This window comes from Syngnathus acus, chromosome 20 (assembly GCF_901709675.1).
Source record: "Syngnathus acus chromosome 20, fSynAcu1.2, whole genome shotgun sequence".
Taxonomy (NCBI): domain Eukaryota; kingdom Metazoa; phylum Chordata; class Actinopteri; order Syngnathiformes; family Syngnathidae; genus Syngnathus; species Syngnathus acus.
Window position 1 is genome coordinate 1,793,522 of NC_051104.1, and position 24,519 is coordinate 1,818,040.

General features: G+C 48.7%; 1 protein-coding gene across 2 annotated transcripts in view; it reads left to right on the plus strand.

Moving 5' to 3' along the window:
* scn5lab (sodium channel, voltage gated, type V-like, alpha b) overlaps positions 1-24,519 on the plus strand; it is a 39,859-nt gene that overhangs the window by 1,875 nt on the left and 13,465 nt on the right. Inside the window, exons 2-16 of one of the 2 annotated variants that reach the window (XM_037279242.1) lie at positions 7,868-8,032; positions 8,107-8,250; positions 9,253-9,371; positions 10,557-10,646; positions 10,712-10,840; positions 13,510-13,601; positions 14,509-14,751; positions 16,136-16,199; positions 21,495-21,636; positions 21,694-21,891; positions 21,963-22,145; positions 22,237-22,494; positions 22,603-22,734; positions 23,992-24,112; positions 24,240-24,478. In XM_037279242.1, the coding sequence (XP_037135137.1) occupies positions 7,910-8,032; positions 8,107-8,250; positions 9,253-9,371; positions 10,557-10,646; positions 10,712-10,840; positions 13,510-13,601; positions 14,509-14,751; positions 16,136-16,199; positions 21,495-21,636; positions 21,694-21,891; positions 21,963-22,145; positions 22,237-22,494; positions 22,603-22,734; positions 23,992-24,112; positions 24,240-24,478 (2,277 nt within the window). In that variant the 5' untranslated portion in view covers positions 7,868-7,909. Of the gene's footprint in view, positions 1-7,867; positions 8,033-8,106; positions 8,251-9,252; positions 9,372-10,556; positions 10,647-10,711; positions 10,841-13,018; positions 13,111-13,509; positions 13,602-14,508; positions 14,752-16,135; positions 16,200-21,494; positions 21,637-21,693; positions 21,892-21,962; positions 22,146-22,236; positions 22,495-22,602; positions 22,735-23,991; positions 24,113-24,239; positions 24,479-24,519 lie in introns of those variants that run through there. The other variant, XM_037279241.1, reaches the window with a different exon arrangement.

Genomic DNA, 24,519 nt, shown 5'->3' on the forward strand with positions numbered 1-24,519 from the left:
GTGCGCGTGTGTGCGAGCGAGGCGAGCGCGAGATTGCCGTTTGTTCTGAGCGGCGGCGGCGGTCGGCCTGACCTTTTCCCCAACACGAGTCGTCGTTTGACGGACGAGGGAGCGCCCCCTGCTTATTTTGCACGCGCGTGTTGAAGGTATGGAGCTCGGGAGCAGCTGTCACAGTTGCCTCTCCGTTTGTCCTCTTTTTCACTGTCCAATAATCAAAGCCGTAACAAGAAACGTGTTGTTTTGCAGACATCAGGACGGAAACTTCCGGAGCGCACACCGACACACACACACAAAGTTGCCTCCTGCGCGAAGCCGCGTCAGTTCTCGCCGAATTCTTCTTCTAATCCGACACTTTAATGATGCTGTCGCTCTTCTAAAGACTCTTAAAAGCCAACTCGTCAACTCTGCGCGCAGACGTCGGTGTCAGCAAAGCTGCCCGGCGTGCGTGCGAGCGCGCGTGTGCGGCCAGCAGCAAAAGCACAAGCAAAGCCCGCTTGGGAAGTGTCACCTCGCGTCCCGCTTAACCGGCTCGCCGTCATGCCGCTTTTCACGGCTTCGCCCCAAATGTTTCGTAACAACGTCTATGCAACGGGCTCATGAGCGTAGCCTCGTCATGCTTTCAGCTCCAACTAGCTAACGAGCCTAAAAAGCGACATCAAGTCAATAAAAGTCAAAATAAGACTTCAAACTGCTTTACGAATCAACGAATTTGACTTTACGTAACTCTGCCGCGACATGTGACGCCCTCACTTCATTTGAACGAAGGTCCGACTTAATTTTGACGCGCTCGCTTCAGGTGACACCTTCACATCATGTGATCACAAATATTTAGAATATCTTTATTTGCGCGCGTGTGTGTGTGTGATGTTTTATAGTTGGGGGCTGGGAGTAGTGTTATAAATCACACTCTGTGGAGTCGCCTGCCTCTCAATCATCACACGTCATTGAAATGTGAAACACACGCAGACGCACACACACACACACACACACACACTGTGCTTCTACCTGTTCATCAGTACGCTGTACTCTGGTCCCTTGAGTATCATCTGTTACTATAGCAACAGTAGAAGCAAAGTGAGCAGTTATATACACACACACACATACACACAAGACCTTTAAATGGTTTGGGGTCAGCATGAGTCGGTTGTGTTTGATTTGATGACTTTTTTTTTTCCTCATCACTGACATCCGCTCGGCGTGTTTTTCAGAGTCGATCTGATCTGAATATTCCTGTCTGCTGCCATCGTTTGTTGACCCGGTCGTGCTAATATTAGCGACATGCTGAAAGTACGCAGTGAGACCTCACACGTGATGCTAGCAGCTAAATGCTAGCGGTGTCGGCCTTATCGAGAATCTTGACCGTGTGAGGTTTGAGTTTAAGGATGGGACTGCCATAAACGCACACACACACACACACACGCACACTCACGCGCACACACACACACACATTGTGTGTGTGCGCGTGTTTTTGAAACTGTTTGTGTGTGTACAGTACAGAATGTGAGCATGAGGGTAAATAAGACGAAAGGTCATCATCAAAAAAGCAAAATCTATTGATTGGTGGTGACATTTTGTTTTGGGTGTCATTGCAATGTTAAATGCGACTGAAATGTCCAGAGGGCCGCACTAAATCAGTGGCGCCGACCGGCCGGCCGACATGTTAAAAGACTTTCGCGTCGCTGATTTATTTTGATGAGGGGCGGCTATGTCAGGCTGTCCGGCCACTTCCTGTCAAGATTGCTCGCCTTTGCCGTCCTTCATCCTCCATCTTCGTGCTGCCGAATCACGCTCGTGTCACCAATGCTTTCAACATCTTTTCAGTACACTTTGTGCTTGAAAAGAAAAAGCGCAGATAATGAGGGCAAGCGAGCAACACGCTTGCCTCACAGCGTCGAGGTTCTCGGTTTAAATCTCCACGCGGGCCGTCTCTGTTATTAGTTTTCTGACAGTGCTCGGGTTTCCTTCTAATTTGACGAACATTTCTTTTAAATACTTCCAAAATATCTTTTGGGGGGGCCTCTTTTTTTGCTGGCAAAGCAAGTGACAAAACAAACTTTCAGGAAGCACATGTGAACAGTTTCCATCATCACAATTTTGTCGCAGAAAAACTACAGTGACAGTGGAAGCAATCCAAACATTTCTGTGCGTGTAGTGCGTGTGTGTGTATGTGATGGGGGGGCAGTGGTGGGGGGGGTCCGTGCTGGCTCTGAGCACTGGCCCACTTTTCTTCTTCTCTGGCGAGCGGTTTGGCGTCCCCCCAGCCGTCATTTAGAGCGCTAACGAGGACTCTCAGGTGATGATTATGACGATCAGCTGATAGCATCGTCCAGCCACGTTTCATGCGTGACTTTTCCGATCGTACGCTATGAGCATGTCACTACTTGTGATGTTGCGAAGATGTGAGCCTCACAGGAAGTCGTCTAGCTTCACGCAGGAAATGATGGAACGCTCCGTGTAGCGAGGGACGCAGATCGATGACAGACAGTCGCGCACGTGGGTGCGTGATGGACAAGGCCGCCGCGCGTGCGTGTCGTCCTTGTGCCGCGGCTTCATCACTTTGCTGGTTCAAGAGCAGCACCAACAGACAGGAAACACTCCGTCACTCTTCACCCATGTTCATCATCCATCAGATGCGCTATGCACGTGCGCGTGTTCGTGTTGGGTGGCTGGGATGGCTAACGAATGGCGAGTTAGCTCGTAGCTGCGGCTCGCGGTACACCTGTCGTGTATTGCTCGGCCTAACTGTACAACTGATGCATAATACAAAAGGCAACAATCACTCAAGATGTTCCATCAAACCGTATCAAGTCTGCTAGCTTAAGGCTAACAGCCAATGGGAAACGCCACAGACGGGCTAACGGACAATAGCGCAGCTGTCACTGTAGTTCTAAACCTTTAAACAACTGTTATTTTGTGTGGAAACACAAAAATACTCACAGGCCTCCTCTCCTCACAATTGACGACGCTGCAATTTTGCGGCACTACGGCTCGAAATACGAGTTGTGTGTTTGGCGTGACAACCGCGACTACGTATATAGCTGCCGTATAGCGCAAAATGCCGTTGTAGGATAACGGTGTGTAAAAAGATGCGATGTTAGAGAGTCTTTACAGCACCAAACAGTGTCACAAACTAGTTAATAGGAAATTATTTAATCAATCACCGGGGAGCAAGAGAACAGCATGACACACTCACACGCGGGGAAAAATAAGGGAATGGAAAAGATGGTAGGCAGAGAGACTCAAATAGGATAAATGCAAGTGGGTCGCTGTGCGCACACACACACACACGTACACACACACACACAATAATGTTGTTTCACTGGAGTGGAGGCTAATATAGGATATAATAAGAAGGATATCAATTAGAAGACAGGATGTATAATAATAATAATCAAATAAAATGTAGCGTGCTGTAATACACAGTGATTAGAATTGAAAAAACGAGGAGGCGTCGTGTTATGAGGTGACGATTCATAATAGTAAAAATGAGAAGAGGCGAGGATGTGTTGTACTAAGAAGAAGAATGTTAAGTAGGTGACGTTTCGTCATAATAATAACAATGTGGAGGGGAAGGACGCGTAACGATAAGAGGTGACGACGTGGAGGAACGCGAGCAGGTGAGCAAATGCAAAGTAGGTGAAGATGAAAGTTGTCAAGGGCGGCGGGTGGCGACAGCTTCAGGGTCGCGACCCTTCACATTCAACAAAATAAAAGATTTTATGTTTTTTTTATCAAGTGACACACTCAGGCGTGACTGACACCTTTCAAACGGAGCGCACGCACGCACACGCGGCGAGCCAGCCCGGCAAAGCTATAAGAGGCTGACGAGCGTCTCGTCTGACCTCCTTTGGTGCTAAATTAAAATGAACCTCAATGTTGATGCCCAATGAAGGTAACCACAAGAGATGACGAGACAGAAAGAAGGCCACAGTGGGACTTTTCCACAATAAGATGCTTACACACGCACGCACACACACGCACACACACGCCAAAAAAGAGCAGTCAGGATTTGAAATGACCTTCATTTTCTGTTTTAAATTTCTTTTCACACACACTAATTTTGATTTACACAATTTTAAACTTTCACTTAAAAAAAAAAGTTTCCACACAGCATTGTGTATTTTTTTAGTGAGATGTTTTTATGCGAAGGATAACTATTGTGAATGCTGTGAGAGTTTTTGGTGCATGTGAGAGCTTTCCAGGACATGTAACAATTTTTTGGTGCACTGTTTTTAGTGCTAGTTTGACTTGTGAGAGGTTTTTGTTTTGTGTTTTTTGGTGGTTATAAAAAAAAAAAAAAAGTGCAGTTTTTTGTGAGAGTTTTTGTTGGTATATGATTTTTATGGTGTGTGAGTTTTCGATGTGCATGAGTTTTTTTATGTTTGGAAGGTTTTTGGTGTGGTGTGTGTTTCTGGTGTGCGTGAGAGTTTTTTTTTGATTGGTGCGTGAGAGGTTTTCAGGTGTGTGTCCACAAACACACACACACACACACACACACACACACACACACACACACACACACACACACACACACACACACACACGCATTTTAGACAAAGACACTGCATTCCACCTGCAGTTGTTTACAGCAGTCATTGTAATTGACCAGCTGCCTCGCTTGTGTGTCTCCGCGTGTGTGTGTGTGTGCGTGCGGCTGTGCGCGTGTGTGTGTGTGTGTGATGAAACAGACAGTAATAAAGAGCAGACGGGAAGTGAACGTCTCCTCCCAGATAAACTCAAAGCGTTACCATGGCAACGACAGGCACGTTGTAGACTTGTGTATGTGTGCTAATGTTAGCGTGCTAGCATAAGAACTAGGAAACAGGACGGCGTCCCTGCAGACAGGAAGCGGATGTTTGAATCGCAATCATTCGTCCGTGGGACAAATCCACTTCAAACTCACTCAACACCTGAGTGCTGCCTGACTGTGTGTGAATAATGAATGTGTGTCACTGTGCATGCATCTGTGGATGTGTGTGTGTGTGTGTATGTATAGGTCTAGCCCAGATTGTGCGTTGTGATGTCATCAATGTAACCCCAGCTGAAAGATGACTCTGTGTGTCACCTCCTCTTCATCACCCGATACCTGACACACACACGAATAACTCGTCATGTAGTTGCAAGAAAAAGTATGGTAACCCCACCGAATTACCTGAAATTCTCCATCTATTGGTCATAAAATGTGATCTGATTGTCATCAATACATACACACAAACACACACACTCACACACACACACACTTAAGATACACTTGTCAATGCAAAAGTGCGACACATACTAAGTGTAACATTTGTCCACAGGGGAAATATTTAGCGCTCGCTAGCTGTCAAGTCTTTCCGACTGATTTCTCTTTGATTTCTATGTTTTAAAAAGCAATTTGTGATTCATCTTCACACTCTGATGTAAAAAGTGCTAAACGATGCAGCGACAAAAGTCAAGACTAATAAAATTGCCGTGACTCATGCAAGCGACTGCGCTAAACGCAACAAGCTAGCCTGCTAACACGCGAGCTAACAACCCGCGGGACACGGGGCAAACTTGTTAGCTAGCTCAAAGTGGATTAATTTTTTTATAAGGTAGCGGTGGAATGAGAATTAAGCATTTGTTTCTTTTGGTGTTTTATTTATTTTTTTACTTTGCGAGGACATGTCGGCGCGGTTGCGTCGAAGCGGTGTCGTGGTTGCGTAGTGTATTTCACTTTAATTCGCTGTTGAAATGTTGTTTCAAGCTTGATGGCTGCGTTGGAGTCTCCAGGCTTCCGTTACTGTCTGATGGCCGTTTGACGACGTCTATAAAACATTTTATCTCCAATGCGACCTTGACCAACGTGTGAACTCGGCACGCTCCCGACGCCATCGCCGCCGCGCCTGCGTGTGTGTGTTCGTACTCGCTGCCACTTCTCGGCGATGGGACACTTAGTGAGACGCTGATAGCTAATATGGAAATGATAAGAGTACATGATGTGCGCGTGTGTGTGTTTGTGAGTTTGCGTCTTCCTCATCACCTTCCTGTCAGCTTCCTCCTCCTCACACATCATCATCATCATCTCCTGGACTCTTATTGAGTCCATTTGTTTATCATTAAGGCCCGAGCACACCAGTACATTACAACAAAATCGAAACCACTTTATATATATTTTTGACATTTATAAATCACCTTTTGACAGATTTAATTATTTTTATTTTTGTAGAGTAATGAGAACACGGTTCCATTCGTGGCCTCTGCACTCAGCATTGTTGCGTAGTACCAGGTTCTGGGTATGCGCTGTTCGCATTTTTCGGGGTTGGCCAGCTTTTGAACACTGTCATCATGTCATGTCAGTCAGGGTCACTACGCCCCCCCCCCCTCCCCGTAGGCCTGTTCTGTCCCAAGTCCCGCCTCTGCTGTCCCTTAGCCAAACGATCCCGGTTGTCGCCTGCCAGCTCGTTGGCTCGTTGCCCGCCATCTTTGAATGGCGGCGACAATGTGTGTTTCCTCCTTTCAAGCTAATTGAATTGAGCTTGTGAGGGACATCTCGGTCCTCCTCTTCATCCTCGTCGTCACCGTGCCCACTGACGGCCGCTCGCTGTTAGGGTGGGGCCAAGACGTAAATGGCGTTTAGGTGCGTACTGCAAGCACAAGCGATCATTTTGTCTAACTAAAGTCCACGAATTCAATACTAACATACAAGCCAAAGGAAATTAGCGTTGATGTCACGGGAATTTTAACCTTTCGAGCAACTGCTACTTCCAGTCGTCCTCAGTGCTGCCCTGGCATGTTGTGACACAACTTGGTACTACACTGAAGGCACACGTGATCCTTGCTCCAAAAATATGCTCCAAACTTATTGTTGCCGGCCTAATATGCTAATCGTAGCAGATTAGCTGCATCTGTCGCCTTGACAACGCTCTCTCACATCGTTGACATTTACACACACTGCCGTCTCCCCTCACCTACTTGATTCTTTTTGAGGAGCTAGCTCGCTAACCGTTAGCATGTCATACTTCACAATATTGACGCACTAAAAGTGCCTACGTGACCGCCACTCTGTGTGTGTGTGTGTGTGTGTGTGTGTGTGTGTGTGTGTGTGTGTGTGTGTGTGTGTCCACATCAAAGGAAAATCAAGCTCTGTTTTCCATTCTTATCAAAAGCTGTCATCCACACGTCGGTAGGTCACACAACACAACACACACATGCACACACACACACACCCACACACACACACACACACACTCATCACGTAGACACTTTTCAGAAATCTGATTTGGGAGCTGTGAAGAATAAATGCAGGAAGGCTTGAAAAATGACTCCTGTCCGATCATTCAATTAAGAGCCCATGCAGATGGTCCACACACACGCACTCGTGTGCACACACACACCCCTTAAACACAATTTTTTGCAAGTATAAAAGATTTTCTTTGTAGTTCCATTTGTCGTGGCAAATAACGACACCATTCCGGTGCCTCCCTTCCACTTAAAAAGACGGCTGACATGCTGTTGTCAGCATGTGTGCACAGAAAGCTCCGCCCACCAAGATAGCCGAGGGAAGGCTACAAAAGTGTCAAAAAAGGAAAATAGGACTATGACGATGAGTGTCTCGGTTGAACCTCGGCCAGGCCCGAGGAGGCGGAGCTGATTGCGTCCGGTCGGCTTGATTGCGCGGAGGTTGTAAGGCGACCCAAGCCGCGGCATCATCGCGGGCCGTGTCTTCATCACGCTCAATCACGACGCTCAGAGATCCTCCAATCAAAGGCTCCTCGTCTCACAACTGCCTCCACTCCAAACACTCCAGAATCCCTCAGAAGGATTAATTGTCTACTGTAAAAACCCATTTAAAAAAAAAAAAATTATCACTTAAAAATCATGAAATTGTGGTGCTTTCTCCCAGCTGGTAGCGTGGGCCAGTCAGCAGCAGGATCAGGATGACAAGATGGCCGGCTGTGTGTTTCCAATGGGACCAGAGAGCTTTCAGCGCTTCACGCCGGACTCCCTGGCGGCCATCGAGCAGCGCATCGCCAAGGAGAAGGCCCGACGCAACAAACACTACCAGGAGGTAAACGTGAGTGGTCTCAAACTTTTGGGCTGTGAACAGAGAGGAGCTAATTTACAAATGTGTGTGTGTGTCAGGACCTTGGCGATGTGGAGGTCCTTCGCCCCCGGGCTGACCTGGAGGCGGGAAAACAGCTGCCGCGCATCTACGCTGACATCCCCTCCCACCTGGTGGGAGTGCCCCTGGAGGACATCGACCCGTACTACTTCCGAGACCAGAGGGTATGCAAAATACGCTACCGTGAGATTCCAGTGACCCGGCTCGGCCCGGTTTTGCAAGAAACCCGTTTCATGCCACTCCCAGTTGAAGTTTACTAAACATCAAATAAAGACAATTACGAGTTGTGTATTTAAAAAAACAAACAAACAATGCCTGAAGAATGGCCTGCTAGCTTACTGCTAACAAATAGTTGAAAACGCCATTGACATGCTAATGGTCGATGTGTGTGTGTTTATATTTTTGAACGAACACAGATGTGTTGATTGGAGTATTGTTAATTAAATGTTGGTAAGTAGGGGAGGCTATTAAATTGAATTTCCCGTTGGCGTCGGTGTGCCTAACTTGCTCAACTTACCTGAGTGGCGCCGCGGGAGGCAAAAAAGCGCAAATGCGGCGGCGCCGCGATGCGAGGCTGGCGAGGGACGGCGACGCATCGCTCGCCAGCCTCAGATCACATCGCTTCCTCTTGAGGGACTTTCCTCTCCGGCCTCCCTTCTCGGCTCTGCGCCGCGTTTGCAGCATCACACGTTTGTGTGTTTGCTGTGCCAGCTTAGCTGAGGGAAGCCAGAAAAGAGAAAAACACATCCAGTCTCGCTGCGAGATGCTGGAAAATGATCATTTATCTTCCATACCAGGAGTGCTCTCACTTTTTTCCTCTGAGAGCCATGTATGGAAAAATGGAAGGATGCAATCTGTAAGCCTCTTCTAGATATTCAAAGTAATTCAAAGACTCGTAGCTTCGACATCTGGAACTCTTTGCCTACTAATATTTGTGACGCTGCTCCCCTGGACGTTTAAAGAAAAAATTTGTTCACCACAGCTTTCATGAATGCACACACTCCTTCCTATATGGACTTTAATTAGGCCCCTGAGTTATTGTTCAGCACCCTTTTGTCGCTTGAAAGGAGCTATATGAAGTTAAGCTATCGCTATTATTATTCAGTAAATAGTGCCGGCATATGAATATGCTGTGAATTGATCTTCTTTTTTTTTTTTGTTGACAGACTTTCATAGTCCTGAACAAAGGCAAAGCCATCTTTCGCTTCAACGCCACATCAGCGCTCTACTTCTTCAGTCCCTTCCATCCCGTGCGGACCGTCGCCATCAGGATTCTGGTGCATTCATATCCTTGTCAAGTTGAAACAGGTGGAGGAGTCAAGCCCTCGCTAAATTTCAAGCGACTTGAGTCGAGTCCCAATTGAAGTTTACAGTAAAGACTTGAGACTTAGCCACCTCTGCAGTCAGATGACAGCAAAGATGACAGACATGGCTTGACACCCAAAATCACCCCTCCCGCCCTATTTCCAAATACACCACCTCCAACTGTCCCACTGCCCCCCCCCATGTCCTCACCTCGCACTCTGATATTTTTAGCCAGCGCGGCGGCTGCTGCCGCTGAGAGATGGCAAGTCGGCGGACACGCCGCTGTTGTTGGGGATAATCGGGTGAAGAGGTCGGCAGCAGAGGTGCGGCACTGCTGATTTTGCGCTCGGGGTGGTGGGAGGGAGGGAGCGGAGCGAGGGTGGGGGGGCGTCCTGATGAAGTGGACGCTCAGAGTTTTTATGAGTGTTTGAGTGTGAGCAAGAGCCTTCTGGATTTTGGCCCACCGGCGTGGCGCCACCGTGACAGGCTGTGGTGTGACGCGCGCATACACACAGTTATGAAGCGATTGTGTGCTTTGTGTCTCACTCAAGTGTCACCTTTGATCCTGGCGTCCCATGAGGCCTTGCTGGGCATCAGACGACGGGCGCTCAGGTCAGATGCCTGGCAGCATGCGGCACCACCCGGCGCCACAGTGGACGGCACACAAACACACACACAAAAAAAACAACACACTGCTCACCAGTCAACAACAATCAAGAACGACTTTCCAATCGCAGAAGGATTTCCTCCTTCGCAATAAGTCAGAGAAAGAAAGATGGCTCCCGTGGAGGCCGTGGGTGGGGTAATGACATCACAGCTACGGTGGCCCGGGGAGTTCCTTGACGGCGACCTGTCATTATGCCACAATTAGCCGCCCGCATCGTTTATCTGACCGGCCGCTGCTCAAAGTCTCACGTGAGGAGTTTGTTCCTCGCGCTAAATGATCGTAATTAAGATTCATTTATAACCTGATTGACAGGCGGGCCCGCCCCCGCCCACTTCCCGCACAACAAGGCAGGTGGAGGTGACATTTCACTGCCAGCTTATGGAAAAGCCAGCCGAGCATTTCTTTCACATCCTTCAGATCCCGCTTAAGGTTCGCGTACTGAAATGAAATGAAATAAGGATGGGACGGCCTTTGTGTTGCTTTCCTTAAGCGTGTCACCTTGTTCAGTTTGTTCATCATGTGCACCATCCTGACCAACTGCTGTTTCATGGCCATGTCCGAGCCCGCCGCCTGGGCCAAATATGTCGAGTGAGTACAAGTGACCCTGAACGAGCAGGCGAGTCTCCTTTCTAAGCGTTCTCTTTGACCTCCAGGTACACCTTCACGGGCATCTACACCTTCGAATCACTCATCAAGATCTTGGCGAGGGGCTTCTGCGTAGGACGCTTCACCTTTCTGCGGGACCCCTGGAACTGGCTTGACTTCAGCGTCATCGTCATGGCGTGAGTGACACAACATCCTCCAGCATGTGCGAGGCTTTTATTGTGAAAGACAAGCAGTGTGAAAGGGAGGGCTGCGCCACTGTGGGTGGGATCACAGCCCCTTTAATTCCTTTTGGAATGACTCAGTGAAAGAATTCTCCAAAACGCGCAGCGAGCTTTGGGCATAATTCCCGATGTGCAACCGACTTGCTTTAGACATCACACCGGCGCGGGCGTGTTTGCCGCGTCAGGAAGAAGTCAGCTGTCAGCAGGGAACATTTTTAATGAGGTTGAGTCAGCTGAGGGGTAACATGGCTGCCAGGATAGCAGGCAGCAATGCTGCCTTGGTCGTGGCCGGAGGGGGCCAAAATACCACTAGGTACATGCATTACTTGTGTAAAAGTACAGTTACATGCAAATTGTCACTCACTCAGGTCATGCATGGTAAAAGTTCCTTTAAAAACAAGCAAATTGGGAACAAGCACCTATATATATATGTGATTGATCTGACCTGAATACAACAACAACAACACAAAATAACACTTCCACTTCAGTACTTAAGTGAGTGCTGGCAAATCTCTCGGTTTGCTAAGCAATCGGGCGCCGATCAATCAAGCCAATGGCGGGCACGCGACCCGTGCGGCTGCCGCTCGCAAGATAAACGATCACAATCGAGTGATCGGATCAATAGTTCACCCCGCTGCGCTCGACCCGGGTTAGTGCGTCTAATGAAGCGCCGCTGTCTAAATGGAGGCGTCTTGATGAAAGTGTCTCCGTGGGCCCGCGTCGGGCTACCCCCTGAGACCGCCCATCGCTGTAACCTCGTGGAAAAACGGCCGCTCCGAAAGGACAAACCCGCCATTAAAACGCCTCATCTGCCGCCGGTTATGTGACATGTTACCATTCATCAAAGGGATGGAAAAGAAATCAATAAAATCACTAAATCAAGCAAAGTTTGAAGAGACACTACGAAATCGCTTTGATTTGCCTTCAAACTCGTGACAGAAGTTCACAAAACGTGGTGGAATGAAGTGGAATTCTGGGAAATGTCCAAGCTCACTTCCAGCTTTAACGATGCGCCATCGTCCGCTCTTATCACATTATATCGTCATCGCATCAGTAACACACAAGCACACGATGTCAGCGGGTGCACATCCTTGACCCGCGGGCCTTCCTGCAGTCAGATGGATCTTTAGCGGTACAGGGACACATAAGTCACATATTAGCACACACAGACATGCACCCCCCGACCCCACACACACACACACATACATTGTGCCCCTGAAACGCCACCACAAGCTTTATTAAAAACAGAGTGATGGTCAGTAAATAGACAGACCCCTCTGGACACGAATGAACACACACACACACAAACACACACGTACACACATACAGACTGACTGATGCTCGGAGCCCCTCCCACCGATCCACAATTGTCATGGAAACAGTGTCCATTAACCCCCTTCTTCCTCCACTCAATGTACGTTGCTCCGCCCCTTCGCTGTCTAATGGCAGGCATACGGCCGTCAGTCTCACGTAACAGCAGTTACATGCCTGGCAAGCGTTGTTACAGTGTCACGTGGCAGCGTCACATGACAGTAGTCACGAGACAACAGTACCTTGAAGTAGTCAGTGTCACATGTTACATGACAATATGTCATGATAATACGTTATGTCGTTTTCTCATGTACATGGCGGGAACGTTGAACTGAGCTGGTTTGCTGGCAAAGGAAGAACTCACATTGATGCGGTGATGAAGTGCTCCAAGTAAAAGTCACGTTTGCGTAAAACTAAAAAGTACAAAGTGAAGCTTTTACTGCCACAGCACCACCGGCATCTGCGCCGCCCCTAACGACCCCCCCACCCCACCCTAACACACTAATTCAATCAATCTGCCAGTCAAGGAGAAGAAATATGAGCTCTCCTCCAAGGCTGTTAGCACTGTTAGCACTCGCCAGCCCATGAGGCCAAGCAGCCATCAGGGTTCTTTTATAATGAACATAATGAACAACGTTTTTTGGATTAACTTGAATGTGTTCATTTTAAGATGTCTACTAAATCGATTTTTGTTGTCAGTCATTTCTATGACTACTGATATTATTGACGGAGTGTGTCAAAAAGAGACGTGTGAGTGTTCTGTTTTGTCTTCTTCTGTTGTCGTCGTTGTCGCTGCTGCACGCGCCACACTGCCCCCCGCAGGCTCTTAACAGAGTTTATCAAAGTAGGAAACCTGCAGGCGCTGAGAACCTTTCGAGTCCTGAGAGCCCTGAAAACCATCTCGGTCATCCCAGGTAAGACCATAGCCGGAGCCCGCCAACACAGGCGGGCGGGCGGGGGGCCGCCCAACCAGGAAACGCTCGCCATCGCAGTGTGGTCATAAACGTCTTCCCGTGTCCGGCTTCGTGTGTGTGTTCAGTCCCCGTTACCCCTCCGCTTCCCACGGCCGCGGGACGGCCGAAGACGAATCACGGCAGTGAGACGAAAACAGGAAGTCAGCTGGAGGGTGTTAGAAGCCAAGTCTAGTAGTGCAATAAATGCTCGGTTGGGCTTTCTGTGGTGTCGCGGCCCTCCAGGTGGCGTCCGCGTGCGCGTCCGTCTGGTTGGCGGATTGTCCAATGGTGTGCGTGCTTGTTTGTGTGTCTGTGCGTGACGCCTCTTGTGTGTCTTTGTGTTGTCTGGCCTTGTTGCAGATATGTCACTGAGTTTGTTGACCTGGGTAATGTGTCGGCCTTGCGGACGTTCAGGGTGCTGCGAGCGCTCAAAACCATCTCAGTCATCCCAGGTGAGCGCCCCACCCCCCAATCTATAACCTATAGTCATTTTTTTGGGGGGAGTGTCCAATCAATTCAAATGGCGTGATAAATGTACCGATTGAGCTAATTCTACATCTCTTCTGAATTCTCCGCTTCGAAAGTAATTCATATATAAAAATGATTCTGGCTTTTGTTAAATTAGGTTCCAAATGTTGACACTCGGTGATAGCCAATAACTAATGATTCAAATTCCGCTATGCTAACTGACCTTGGTATGCCGCCACTTATCATGTTAGGAAAGTAGCTTTAACAACTTCTCCTATACTTGTGGTGAGGCGCCAAATAACAAAAGCAGTGACAACACATGCTCTTTCCAAAGTTACCAATGCTACACCGTTAGCATTTGTTAGCATCAAACCGCATCATTTGATTCAAAATGCCCAGAATAAATGTGCCAGTGATTGACTCCTGTCAGAATTCTTCCTCCATGTTTTCTTCCTTTGTGTTTCTTCCCCTTTTTCATGTTGCGTTGGTCCAAAGTGGTTTTGGTAGCTTGTCTGTGTTGATTTTCTGTCATCTAGGTCATGCTAAGGAGAATGGAGGCAACCGTACTCTTGTTGTTAGTTTCTAAAGTTTTGCTTTTAGTCCAAAAGGCTTTTAAATTTTTGGTGTGAAGTCTGCCATCTTCAACAACGAACAAGAATCCAGTTGTCTCTCTTCAACTTTTGGTTTTGTTAGCTTGATAGTCTTGGGTCGTGCGTTGGGCATCACTCCCATTCTTTACTCACTCACGATGTCACTATATTGTGGATAGACAGACGTTTTCTTTGTTGCACGACTAGAATGTCCACGTCAGTTTCAGTTTATTTTCAATTGTTTTATTGCTAATAGCCATTAGCTAGGTGCAGTATGCTGACGCTGTGCTCCTTCCGCAAGGCCTGAAGACAATTGTAGGCGCTCTGATCCAGTCGGTGAAGAAGCTGGCTGACGTGATGATCTTGACCGTCTTCTGCCTGAGCGTGTTCGCACTCATCGGCCTGCAGCTCTTCATGGGAAACCTTCGCCAGAAGTGCGTCCGCAGCACGGCGCACTGCGTCAACAACAGCCTGCCCGCCAATGTGTCCTTCTTCTGCAACAACAAGACTTGGACGTCTATGAGACACTTCATCAGTGATGAGGGTGAGTATTTTTATCCGCTTGGGGTCACATCCGCTTTTTCTACACTGTAGTATCTGTGATGTTGACTGTGTGCGTGCTGTAGCTTTGAAAGTTGAGCCAAAGTTAGGTAATGAGACTGCAGAGTTGGCTGGCTCTTAACCGGCTCAATGTTTTTTCAGTTGAGGCCGTGTGATTACAATTCTATCTAGCAGTGGTAGGCTACGTTAAGTTAGCTAACAACCATGACTTCGCTGTAGACGAGCAGTTGTGTTACTTAAGCAAGTTATACTTTGCAAAAGGCGCATGGCTCTTTAGCTTCTTTCATTTTATTGTGAAACAATCCAAACCCTAGTTGTGTGATATTCCTGCTTCTCGCACCCGCCTTCCCGTATTAGTGAGCACATTGCGCTGGTTGCTAATGCAGCTGGATGCTAATGCTTCTGCTATTTGTGTCTCCACCCGTCACAAACCAACAAAGCAAACAAACCAACAAACGAGCGTCCCTGCAGGCGTCTGTATCGACCCTCTAAAAGCTGCCGTGAAACCCGAGAGTCGAGCCACTGCGCTGATCAATACCCCAGCAACATTTACCTTCCCTGTCCCGCCACAATAAAAGTTTTCTCATAGCATTAGATATACTTCTTTTCCACACCACACCTGTCCTGTCACAGTAAAAGTTTTTTCCGCCGCAGTAAATGTTGTCTTTTAGCATTGTGTAAAGTTTGTTTCTACATCACATCTGTCCCACCACAATAAAACCCGTCGTTTAGCTTCACGTAAAGTAGTTTGTGCCTCGAAAGAAACAAACATTTATTTTGCAGGAAGTGTATTTTGCTCTCCTGATTACTTTTGTGTGGGATGAATGTTGTGTGTATGTGTACGTGGTGCGCGTGCATGTGCTGAATAAAAGATGAGCGTGCTCAAAGTTGTTCCCATAAGGCGAGTGGATGAAAATGTCAAGCTAGCTTTTAAGGTCAGAGTTTGGCGTCTTCTTATGCAACCCCGACTCACACGGGAATGACTTTTCACAATAAAACACCGACTTTCTTCCCGCTATCAGTGGCATCCTCCGTGTCTGAGCCGCCCACTCACGCGAACCGGCCGCCAACTCAAGGGAAGTGACTGGAGACGTTGTTAGGCATCTCTGTGCTTGGCTTTACCGTTGCAGCTTAGTGCAACTTGTTTGTTCTTTTTTTTTACATTTAAAAAAAGTTCAGTTTTACCCCACCCACTGTCTACCGATACAGCTCAGTGCTGCCAGGCATGTTGTGGCATAATGTGGTACTACACTCAAGATGTAACTTAACTGGGACTTGCCTCTCACCCCATGAAAACAATTGCGCAAAAATACATGACGTTGCTGCAATATGACAAAAATTTGATTTTTTTAAATTTTGTCTTTCAGACAACTTCTACAAGGTGGAAGGGGCCAAGGATGCGTTGATCTGTGGCAACAGTAGCGATGCAGGGTGAGTCCACCTCGGTGTCGAAAAAAAGAAAGGGTAATTTTGTGCGAGTGTGCTACGCCGCGGGATCATGTGACACGAGGTTTTAGGACGAACGAGGTTCGGCGCTCACTGTTGACGCTGAGAGCGGTAGGATGACACTATGAATGACACCACTATCAGAACAGCATCATTCAAGTGTGTGTGTGTATGTATGTGAGTGCATGTGTGTTAGCCTCCAGCTAGCCAGCCAATCGCGCCGCGTGAAACTATCTCAGGATGCTAACACGTAGCTCGCAGGCTAGCACGAGCCTGCCACAAGAGAGTTGGGAAAGGATGGAGGTTCAGGTGAGGTGAGGCGGAAAGGAGGATGGAGGGAGGACAAGATGGAGGGAAGAAAAGGAAATGTAGTTGGGAAAAGGAAGGAAGGAAGGAAATGATGGAGCAACAGCGAGCCAACGTGGAGGTGAAGAGGAGCAGATGGCAGGAAATGGAGCAAACAGATGGAGCCAAAAAAGAACAAACAAAAAGAAGAATGAATGAATAGAAATGAGCAAAAACGTGCAAACAAGCGATAAGTGGCAGGAAAAAGGGAAAGACGTCTGGGCAATGCGTTAGCCTTAGCATTAGCATGCTTGCCCCAGTTCTAAAATTCCCGGGCCGATTAATGTTTTGTTTTGTAGACTTCAGACTTCCTTCTGCTGCGACCATCATGACTTACATCATCAATGAAGACTTTAAAGGAAAAAAAGAGACAGGCCACATGACAAGATGCAAACCACTCATCAGCGAAACAATCCTCATCGGAGAGGATGATGCGTGGTTGCAGTAACCACGGCAATGACAGTCAATGTTGTAGTTGCAGGTGTTGCAAAACAGTGTTGCCTTCACTTGCTGCGTCGCGTGTCGCCGCACACAAGCGCCGCTGACAGTGACGCTGATGCCACCACCGCTGCTGGCGACCGTGGGCCGCACGCACCAGGCCACTACGGCCGCCCTGGGGCAAAGGTCACTGAGCTAAGCCGCTGCGACATACTTGCTGCGACCGCTCGCTGAGCTCAGCACTAATTCATCAGCATCATTATGTAAATGAGCATCCATTTTCTGTAGCCCTTGTCCTCGTTAGGGTCACGGAGTTAGAGCCAGTTGATCCCAGTTGACTATGGGCACGAGGTGGACGCCCTGGACTGGTCGCCAGCCAATCACAGAACAGACAGAGACAAATAATGGCTGCTGTAGCGACCAGTCTTTCTGGGTTGTGCGGCGCGCTGTCATGCTAGCAGTTAGAAGAGAAATATGGCTGAGGGGGGGGCTGACTTTCCTGGAACACGTCGTATGGACCATATTCATCATTCCATTAGCGGCCTTCTCTGCTGGTGGTCGCCACCCCATGCTTTACCCTCCCGTGTGTGTGTGAGTGCGTGTGTGTGAGTGCGTGTGTGTGCGTGTTTCTAAAGTTTCCGGCTTGCACTTGTACCTTGTAACATTATGTTAAAAGCTACATAGATCGATAATTCAACTCCAACACCAAAACATTTTTCTAAATGGTTGTTGATTTCTATTGTGTGTGTGCGCACGCGTGCACTGGGTGCTCTGTGAGGTCTGTTACGTGTAGAGCCAAAGAGGCTTCCACCGAGCTCTCCAAAGGGCCAGGACCAATGTTGGTACAATGTGTGCAGTGGTTTAAAGTCCCAAGTCCCAAGTTAAAGTCCCAATGATCGTCGTCACGCACACATCTGGGTGTGGTGAAATTTGTCCTCTGCATTTAACCCGTCCCCGTGTGATTTTGATCCATCCCCTGGGGGAGAGGGGAGCAGTGAGCAGCAGCGGTGCCGCGCACGGGAATCATTTGGTGATCTAACCCCCCAATTCCAACCCTTATTGCTGAGTGCCAAGCAGGGAGGCAATGGGTCCCATTTTTATCGTCTTTGTTATGACCCGGTTTGAACCCACAACCTTCCAGTCTCAGGGCGGACACTCTACCCCTAGCCCACTGAGTTGGTTAATTAATTAATTAATTAATTATTTGGTTTAGTCCCGCCCGCACAGTTTGATTGTAGCCAATCACCTTTGCGCTGGCAGAATGATTGCCAGCCTGTCGTCCTTATCCTTGGCACTGCCTTGGTACCAGCCAGGCCGCTCAATCACACAAATAGATAGACAGACAGACAGAGCCTGAGTGGGCCCGTGCGCAACCATGCTAATTGCTAAAGCTAAAGCATCAACGTGATGACAAAGATGTCTGACAGCAAAAACATTTTCGGACCTTTCCTGCCGGCTGAAATCTGAGCCCCTCAGACCCTCTTGATAGTGTGTCATTGCCTTATGATCAACTGAAATACACACACACACACGCGCACGCACAGCCCCCTGATGTTCCCGCCACTCCACCAACTAAGCGCTAATTGGTTAGCATGTTGTTTCAGTCCAGCTGTCACATGCTGAACTTTAAATACCCCAAGTGGACAAAAAGTATCAGGACAACGGCAGGTCCTCTGGGAAAACCTTCTGAGATTTTAGGGGTGTTCCTCCACACCAAAGTCATCCAATATGTGCCAGACCACATGAACACTTTGGATTCAATCCAAAGATTTGTTTGATTCGTTGGCAAAAGACGGGACGCCACTTCAAGTTTTGAGTTTCATTTAAACGCTTTAAAGCTTCGCCATCAGACGGCAAATTTGATTTTCCTGAGCGAGACGAGCTGAAACCTTATCTTATTTGTCCTTTACTTACCCAGCGTGCTTTGCCCAAGTGTGTGTGTGGTCACGCACGAGTGTGTCTTTGTGTGAGTGTGTGCGTTTGTGCTCAGACATCAAGCCGGTTGTTCCAAAGCGAGCAACTGTAGTGTTTGTCCAAGCGTGTTGCTCACTCATTAGCGTTAGCGTTAGCCATCAAAGCGCCGCAACCGTCGCTAACAAGTGTCTGGCTCCGCCCACATGGCTCCAGAGGCTATTTCAAGAGCCGCTGCTGATGTCACCCGACAGACATTCAACACGAGTGAAACCACTCTGACCTCTACCAAGGTCACTTTTAACCTCCACCCAGGTCGACCGTTGACACCCTGCACCCAGCTCTGATTCCTCTGAGGTATTGGTGACCTCTGACCTCTTGAAAGATGCTGAGCCAGGAGTTAAAAGCTAGACATTTTTAAAAAGTCACCTGACACCAGGGTCACTACATGCTAATGCTAGCATGTCTTTGAATGTCGTCATGTGCCACACCTTATGCACGCAAATCATTTAAGTACACACACATACACAAATCAAACACACATGAACATTAACATGCAAGCATATACACACACACACACACACATACAAGTAAACACACGTGCACACGCACTACCAGACGTACAACAAATATAAGTGCACACATACACGCATGCATGCACACACACCCACACACACAATCCCACGCTCACACAAATACTCTGATCCACCCATCTCTCAACAGAGGTGGCACAAAACAATCTCCCTCGGCAACCAGCACAGGGATACGGTTGCCATAGTGATGCTAAGGATTGGCTTTCTACCAGGCCTCAGTTTACCTGAATGTAATAATTAAAGGTGTGTGTGTGTGTGTGTGTGTGTGTGTGTGTGTGTGTGCGTGTGCGTGTGTGTGTGTGTGTGCGTGTGTGTGCGCGCGTTTGTAACGGGAAACCAAATGGAATGGCACAGACGCGCACACACACGCACATCATGTTTTGCGTTGTTTGAATCCATCTGTCGTTTCTCTGTTTTTGTCTTACAACAATTTCTCTCTTTATCAACTTTGACCTCACATACTTCTCTTCCTCTTCACACACACTTTTTATTGAAGTCTCTTTTTATTCTGCGCTCACAGGAAAATGTGTGTATGCATGTTGGGCGTATGTGTGTGTGAGGGTTGTGTCAATGGGAGCTGAGGTAGAGGGTCTGAAGTGGCGTCCCCCCCATGAAACACACCGAAGTGTGTGTGAGAGATAACTGCGGGCTCTCTCGCTCTCACACCTCTCACGCCAGCTCGCACACGTGGACACGCCCTCCCGTCTGCATTTTCCAGATCTCTCGCTCACACTGGGTGTCCTCGAGGTCCTTAAGCGCACCGACACACACACGTACTCTGGAGCCATCAGACACACTCCCACGCCACTTTGTTGACTCACTTGTATGAGATGGATGCATGGAGGGATGACGTGCACGCGTGTGTGAGACGGCACGGCCTTGCTCGGGGTGGGTGTCAGTCTAAGCGGCATCAAGATGACAGCTGACGACTGATTAGTCACATTGTGTGTGTGCGTGCGTGCGTGTGTGCGCGCGCACGTGTGTGTGCGTTTGTGTGTGTACGTCCGCGCGTCACCCCACCGCCCCTCGTGAGCGTACGCAATGTTTGTAATATCAGCACAATGTCCAGGTTAGCGTATTCTATTAGCATCGACGTTGTGATGTTTGTGTTAGTAGCGCTTTGAAAGTACATTTGCATTGATTGCTGCTCAGCTTTTTATTATCACATTAAGAAGAAGGACTGCTTGTTACCGGCAGGCCTCAGCATTACTCTTGTTTCGCAAAAGTTGCATGCAAGACAAAACAACAATCTGGACTTGTATGGAAAGTCGTTGGAGTGTTTATTCCATGTTCGCCAAAAGTGGAGACGTGAAGTATTGACAGGATTCAGTGGCCACTTGGTTTACTCTCAAAGGTAACATAAAACAAAGAGAATGACACCTAGCTTAGTGTAATTAAAACAATTACATGCAATAGATTAGACTTTCAGTTAGCTAGCTTAATGCTGATGCTAAAGATCTACAACTAATTTTAGTGCCGTACTGATGAGCTGCCTCGAGGTTCCAAGGAGCAGCCCAATGTCCAAACTGTTTACTTCTGTCATTGTTTTTATGAAGTACAATATTTTTTTTCCTCTTGAAAATACACATTGCAACAATTATAACGCTAAAACCTTGCTTCAATGGTGTCACTGATGTCCTGTCCGCGTGGGCTGCGATGGATGCGATAGGAACCGAATGTGGAATATCCATTTTGCCTGTATGTTCCGTCTCGCGGTGACACATGTGGGCGGGTCCCGGTCACACGGCGCTAACTAGCCTCACGAGGATGCGGGGCTGCTGTTTGTGTCAGGAAAAGATGGAGGGCGGGATGCTGTCCAGCCACTTCCAATGTGCGTGCTGCTCTTCTTGGTTGCATAACATCCTCCCGCCCGTCATCACGATCCCCAACTGACAGTGCATCAAATGCTAACGTGCTAGCAGTTGTTCTGCTAACATATTGTAAAAATAGTAACGCCAGTATGGAAATGCTTTTAAATGTTGTCATGCCACAGGAAGTGTCCTGACGGATTCGAGTGCCTGAAGGCAGGACGCAACCCCAACTATGGCTACACCAGTTTCGACACCTTCGGCTGGGCCTTCCTGTCGCTCTTCCGACTCATGACTCAGGACTACTGGGAGAACCTCTACCACCAGGTAGCATTAGCATCCACAGTAGCTACCCGCCACGCCGCTAACCGCGAACGTGTGCAGACGCTACGCTCGGCCGGTAAGACCTACATGGTGTTCTTCGTGGTGGTCATCTTCCTGGGCTCCTTCTACCTGGTCAACCTGATCTTGGCCGTGGTGGCGATGGCGTATGAGGAGCAGAACCAAGCCACCATCGCCGAAGCCTGTCAGAAGGAGCGTGAGTTCCAGCTGGCTGTGGAGCGGTTGAAGAGGGAGCAGCAGGTGGTGCTACATCGTTAGCTTCGTCGCACAACTCTTAGTGTCGTTACTTGAACCTTGACTCGTCCCACCAGGCAGCTGCGCAGAAAGCGACGGACTCTGATTCACTAATGTCGCCGGAAGTGTCTCCCTTTGGACCTCCGCTGGACCTGATGGAGGAGCGGCGGCGCAGTCAGGCGCTGGTGGGAGTGGCTGACGTGGAGGCCAACCTATCAGAGGAGAAGCTGCTGCAGGGTGACGGGACGGAAAGCGCCAAGGTGAGGACACCAAGAAGAAGTTTTTGATTGTTATCAACTTACATTTTAAGACATCAGAAAGCAACATCCGTCTCCCCACTTCCCTTCCCAGCCCCTCCACCCCTTGCTGGCTCGGTCTTTCTCCACCAGAACTAGGCGGAGCAGCCAGGTGTCATCCATTTTTAATTTCCGGCTGAAGAGCCGCGGCTCAGAGGCGGAGATGGCCGACGACGAGTACAGCGTGCCGGGCGACGTGGTGGAGAGCGCCGGGGGCCGGACGTACAGCGGCAGCACCTTTGGTGGAATACTGACACAACCATGGCCCAAACGCCGACCCAGCACCTACAGCAACACCAGCAGGAACTCGCAGGTAACAACGAGCAAGAACGAGTACAAGTTTGAAAACTCCTTTTGGTTTGTTGCTAGCACGGTATTAGTTGTTCCCGCTGAAATGGAGAGTGTGTGTTTGTGTCTTCAGGTATTTTATCCCACTTTGAACATCAACGGGAAGCTCTTTGTTGCCATGGACCATAACGGAGTGGTCTCGCCACCGCCACCACTGCAGGGGCAGCTGCCTGCCTGCACCATGGAGAAGGTCAAGGAGGAGAGTGTGAGTGTTGTTTATGAGTGTGTGAGTGAGTGTGTTGTCACAGTGGAAACAATGGTGGAGACTGCATCCATCCAACACTCAGACATGTGAATTATGAATCAGCACTTTGCATAGTTGCTCTCTGATATCATGAGCTAAACACGTGCGCGCACACACACACACATATTACAACTCAGATAACAGTAAACGCACTGGCATGGTGCTTTTTGGGGTCAAGGGTCATAGAAACTGCTCGTACTTGAAGTTGGGCAAGCTTTCAGTCAAGAAGACCACAGCCACCAGGGGTCAGATTGCATTTCATGTTAACAAATTAATGCCTGATAAATGTTGTACTTTCAGCTTTCATATTCAACTTATTGTTCTTAATCTTGGGGGGGGGCAACAAATCACTGCGGTTGACCCGTCCTCTGTGTCATTAAGAGTTACGTGTGGGTGCCGAGCTTCCATCCCGCCGCTCGCAGCTGAGGACGGATGGAGCTCGGTTGCCACGGAAATGTTACCATGGTGACCCACAGCCGCTAACCAGAGGCAAACCAGAGCACCACTGGCGGCCAGCGGCGTTTTCTTTTTCTTTTAACCAGCCTCCCCAATGGCGGTCTGGCAGGCAGGCGGGATGGAGGAGGAGGCTGGCGCGGCATTGTGGGAGGTGACCTTTGGTAACCTTTGGTAACTTAAACGATGCTGCGTCATGTCTCATTGGAGGGAAGGAAATGTTACGCAAGCACACCCGAGAACGCTATGCGCTCCAAACTTAGGCAACTTTATCGGAATCAATCAATACGGCACTTGAGACATCAAAAGTCCAGTTAAGTGCATCTTTAAGTCTCATTGGATTGTGTACCTAATGAAGTGGCCACTTGCACACGCGCGCGCACACACACACACACTCTGATAGCCTCAATCAAAAAGCAAGCATTAAGCAGCCCCTGCATTAAATCTCATTAGATTGTGTACCTAATGAAGTGGCCACTTATGTACACACACACACATACACACACCCGCGTGCACACAAACAGACACTTTGACAGCGTCAATCAAAAGCGAGCGTTAAGCAGCCTTGCATTAAATCTCATTTGATTGTGCACCTAATGAAGTCCCCACATGTGCACAAAAACGAGTACAAACATGGAATGCAGATTTTGCAGAGTCTCTAAACCGGCTCACCAACCCCCCATTTTGAGAAGCACTAGTGTACATCTTGTGCGACAAACGTGTTTTGTGTGTGAACATGTGACCGTGTGGGCGTGGTTCTGGCAGGTCCCGACGTCAAGCACCGAGCTCAGCACGGTTCTGCTCCCTCGGTCGGCGTCCACGCTGGGCTCGGAGCGGCGGGACCGGGCGCCCAGCGCCGCCAGCCACCTCACAGACGCCATGGAAGGTGAGCCCGGCCGTTAGCTAACAGTCGTGATTTGGACATGTTTGAATCAGTTCTAAGACTAGTCCTACTTTGAATGACAAGACGGTATGAAGCAAGTTTGTAATTGTTTTGTAACCCGACCGCTCAGAACTGGAGGAGGCCCACAAGAAATGCCCCCCGTGTTGGTACGCCTTCGCCCATCGCCACCTGGTGTGGGAGTGCTCCCCCTGGTGGCTGAAGGTCAAGCATCTCGTGAAGATCATGGTGATGGACCCCTTCCTGGACTTGGCCATCACCATCTGCATCGTCCTCAACACGCTCTTCATGGCCATGGAGCACTACCCCATGACGAAAGACTTCAACGGCATGCTCAGCATCGGAAACCAGGTAAGGCGCTCGAGGGCCATAGCCATAACCCTCCCTCCAAA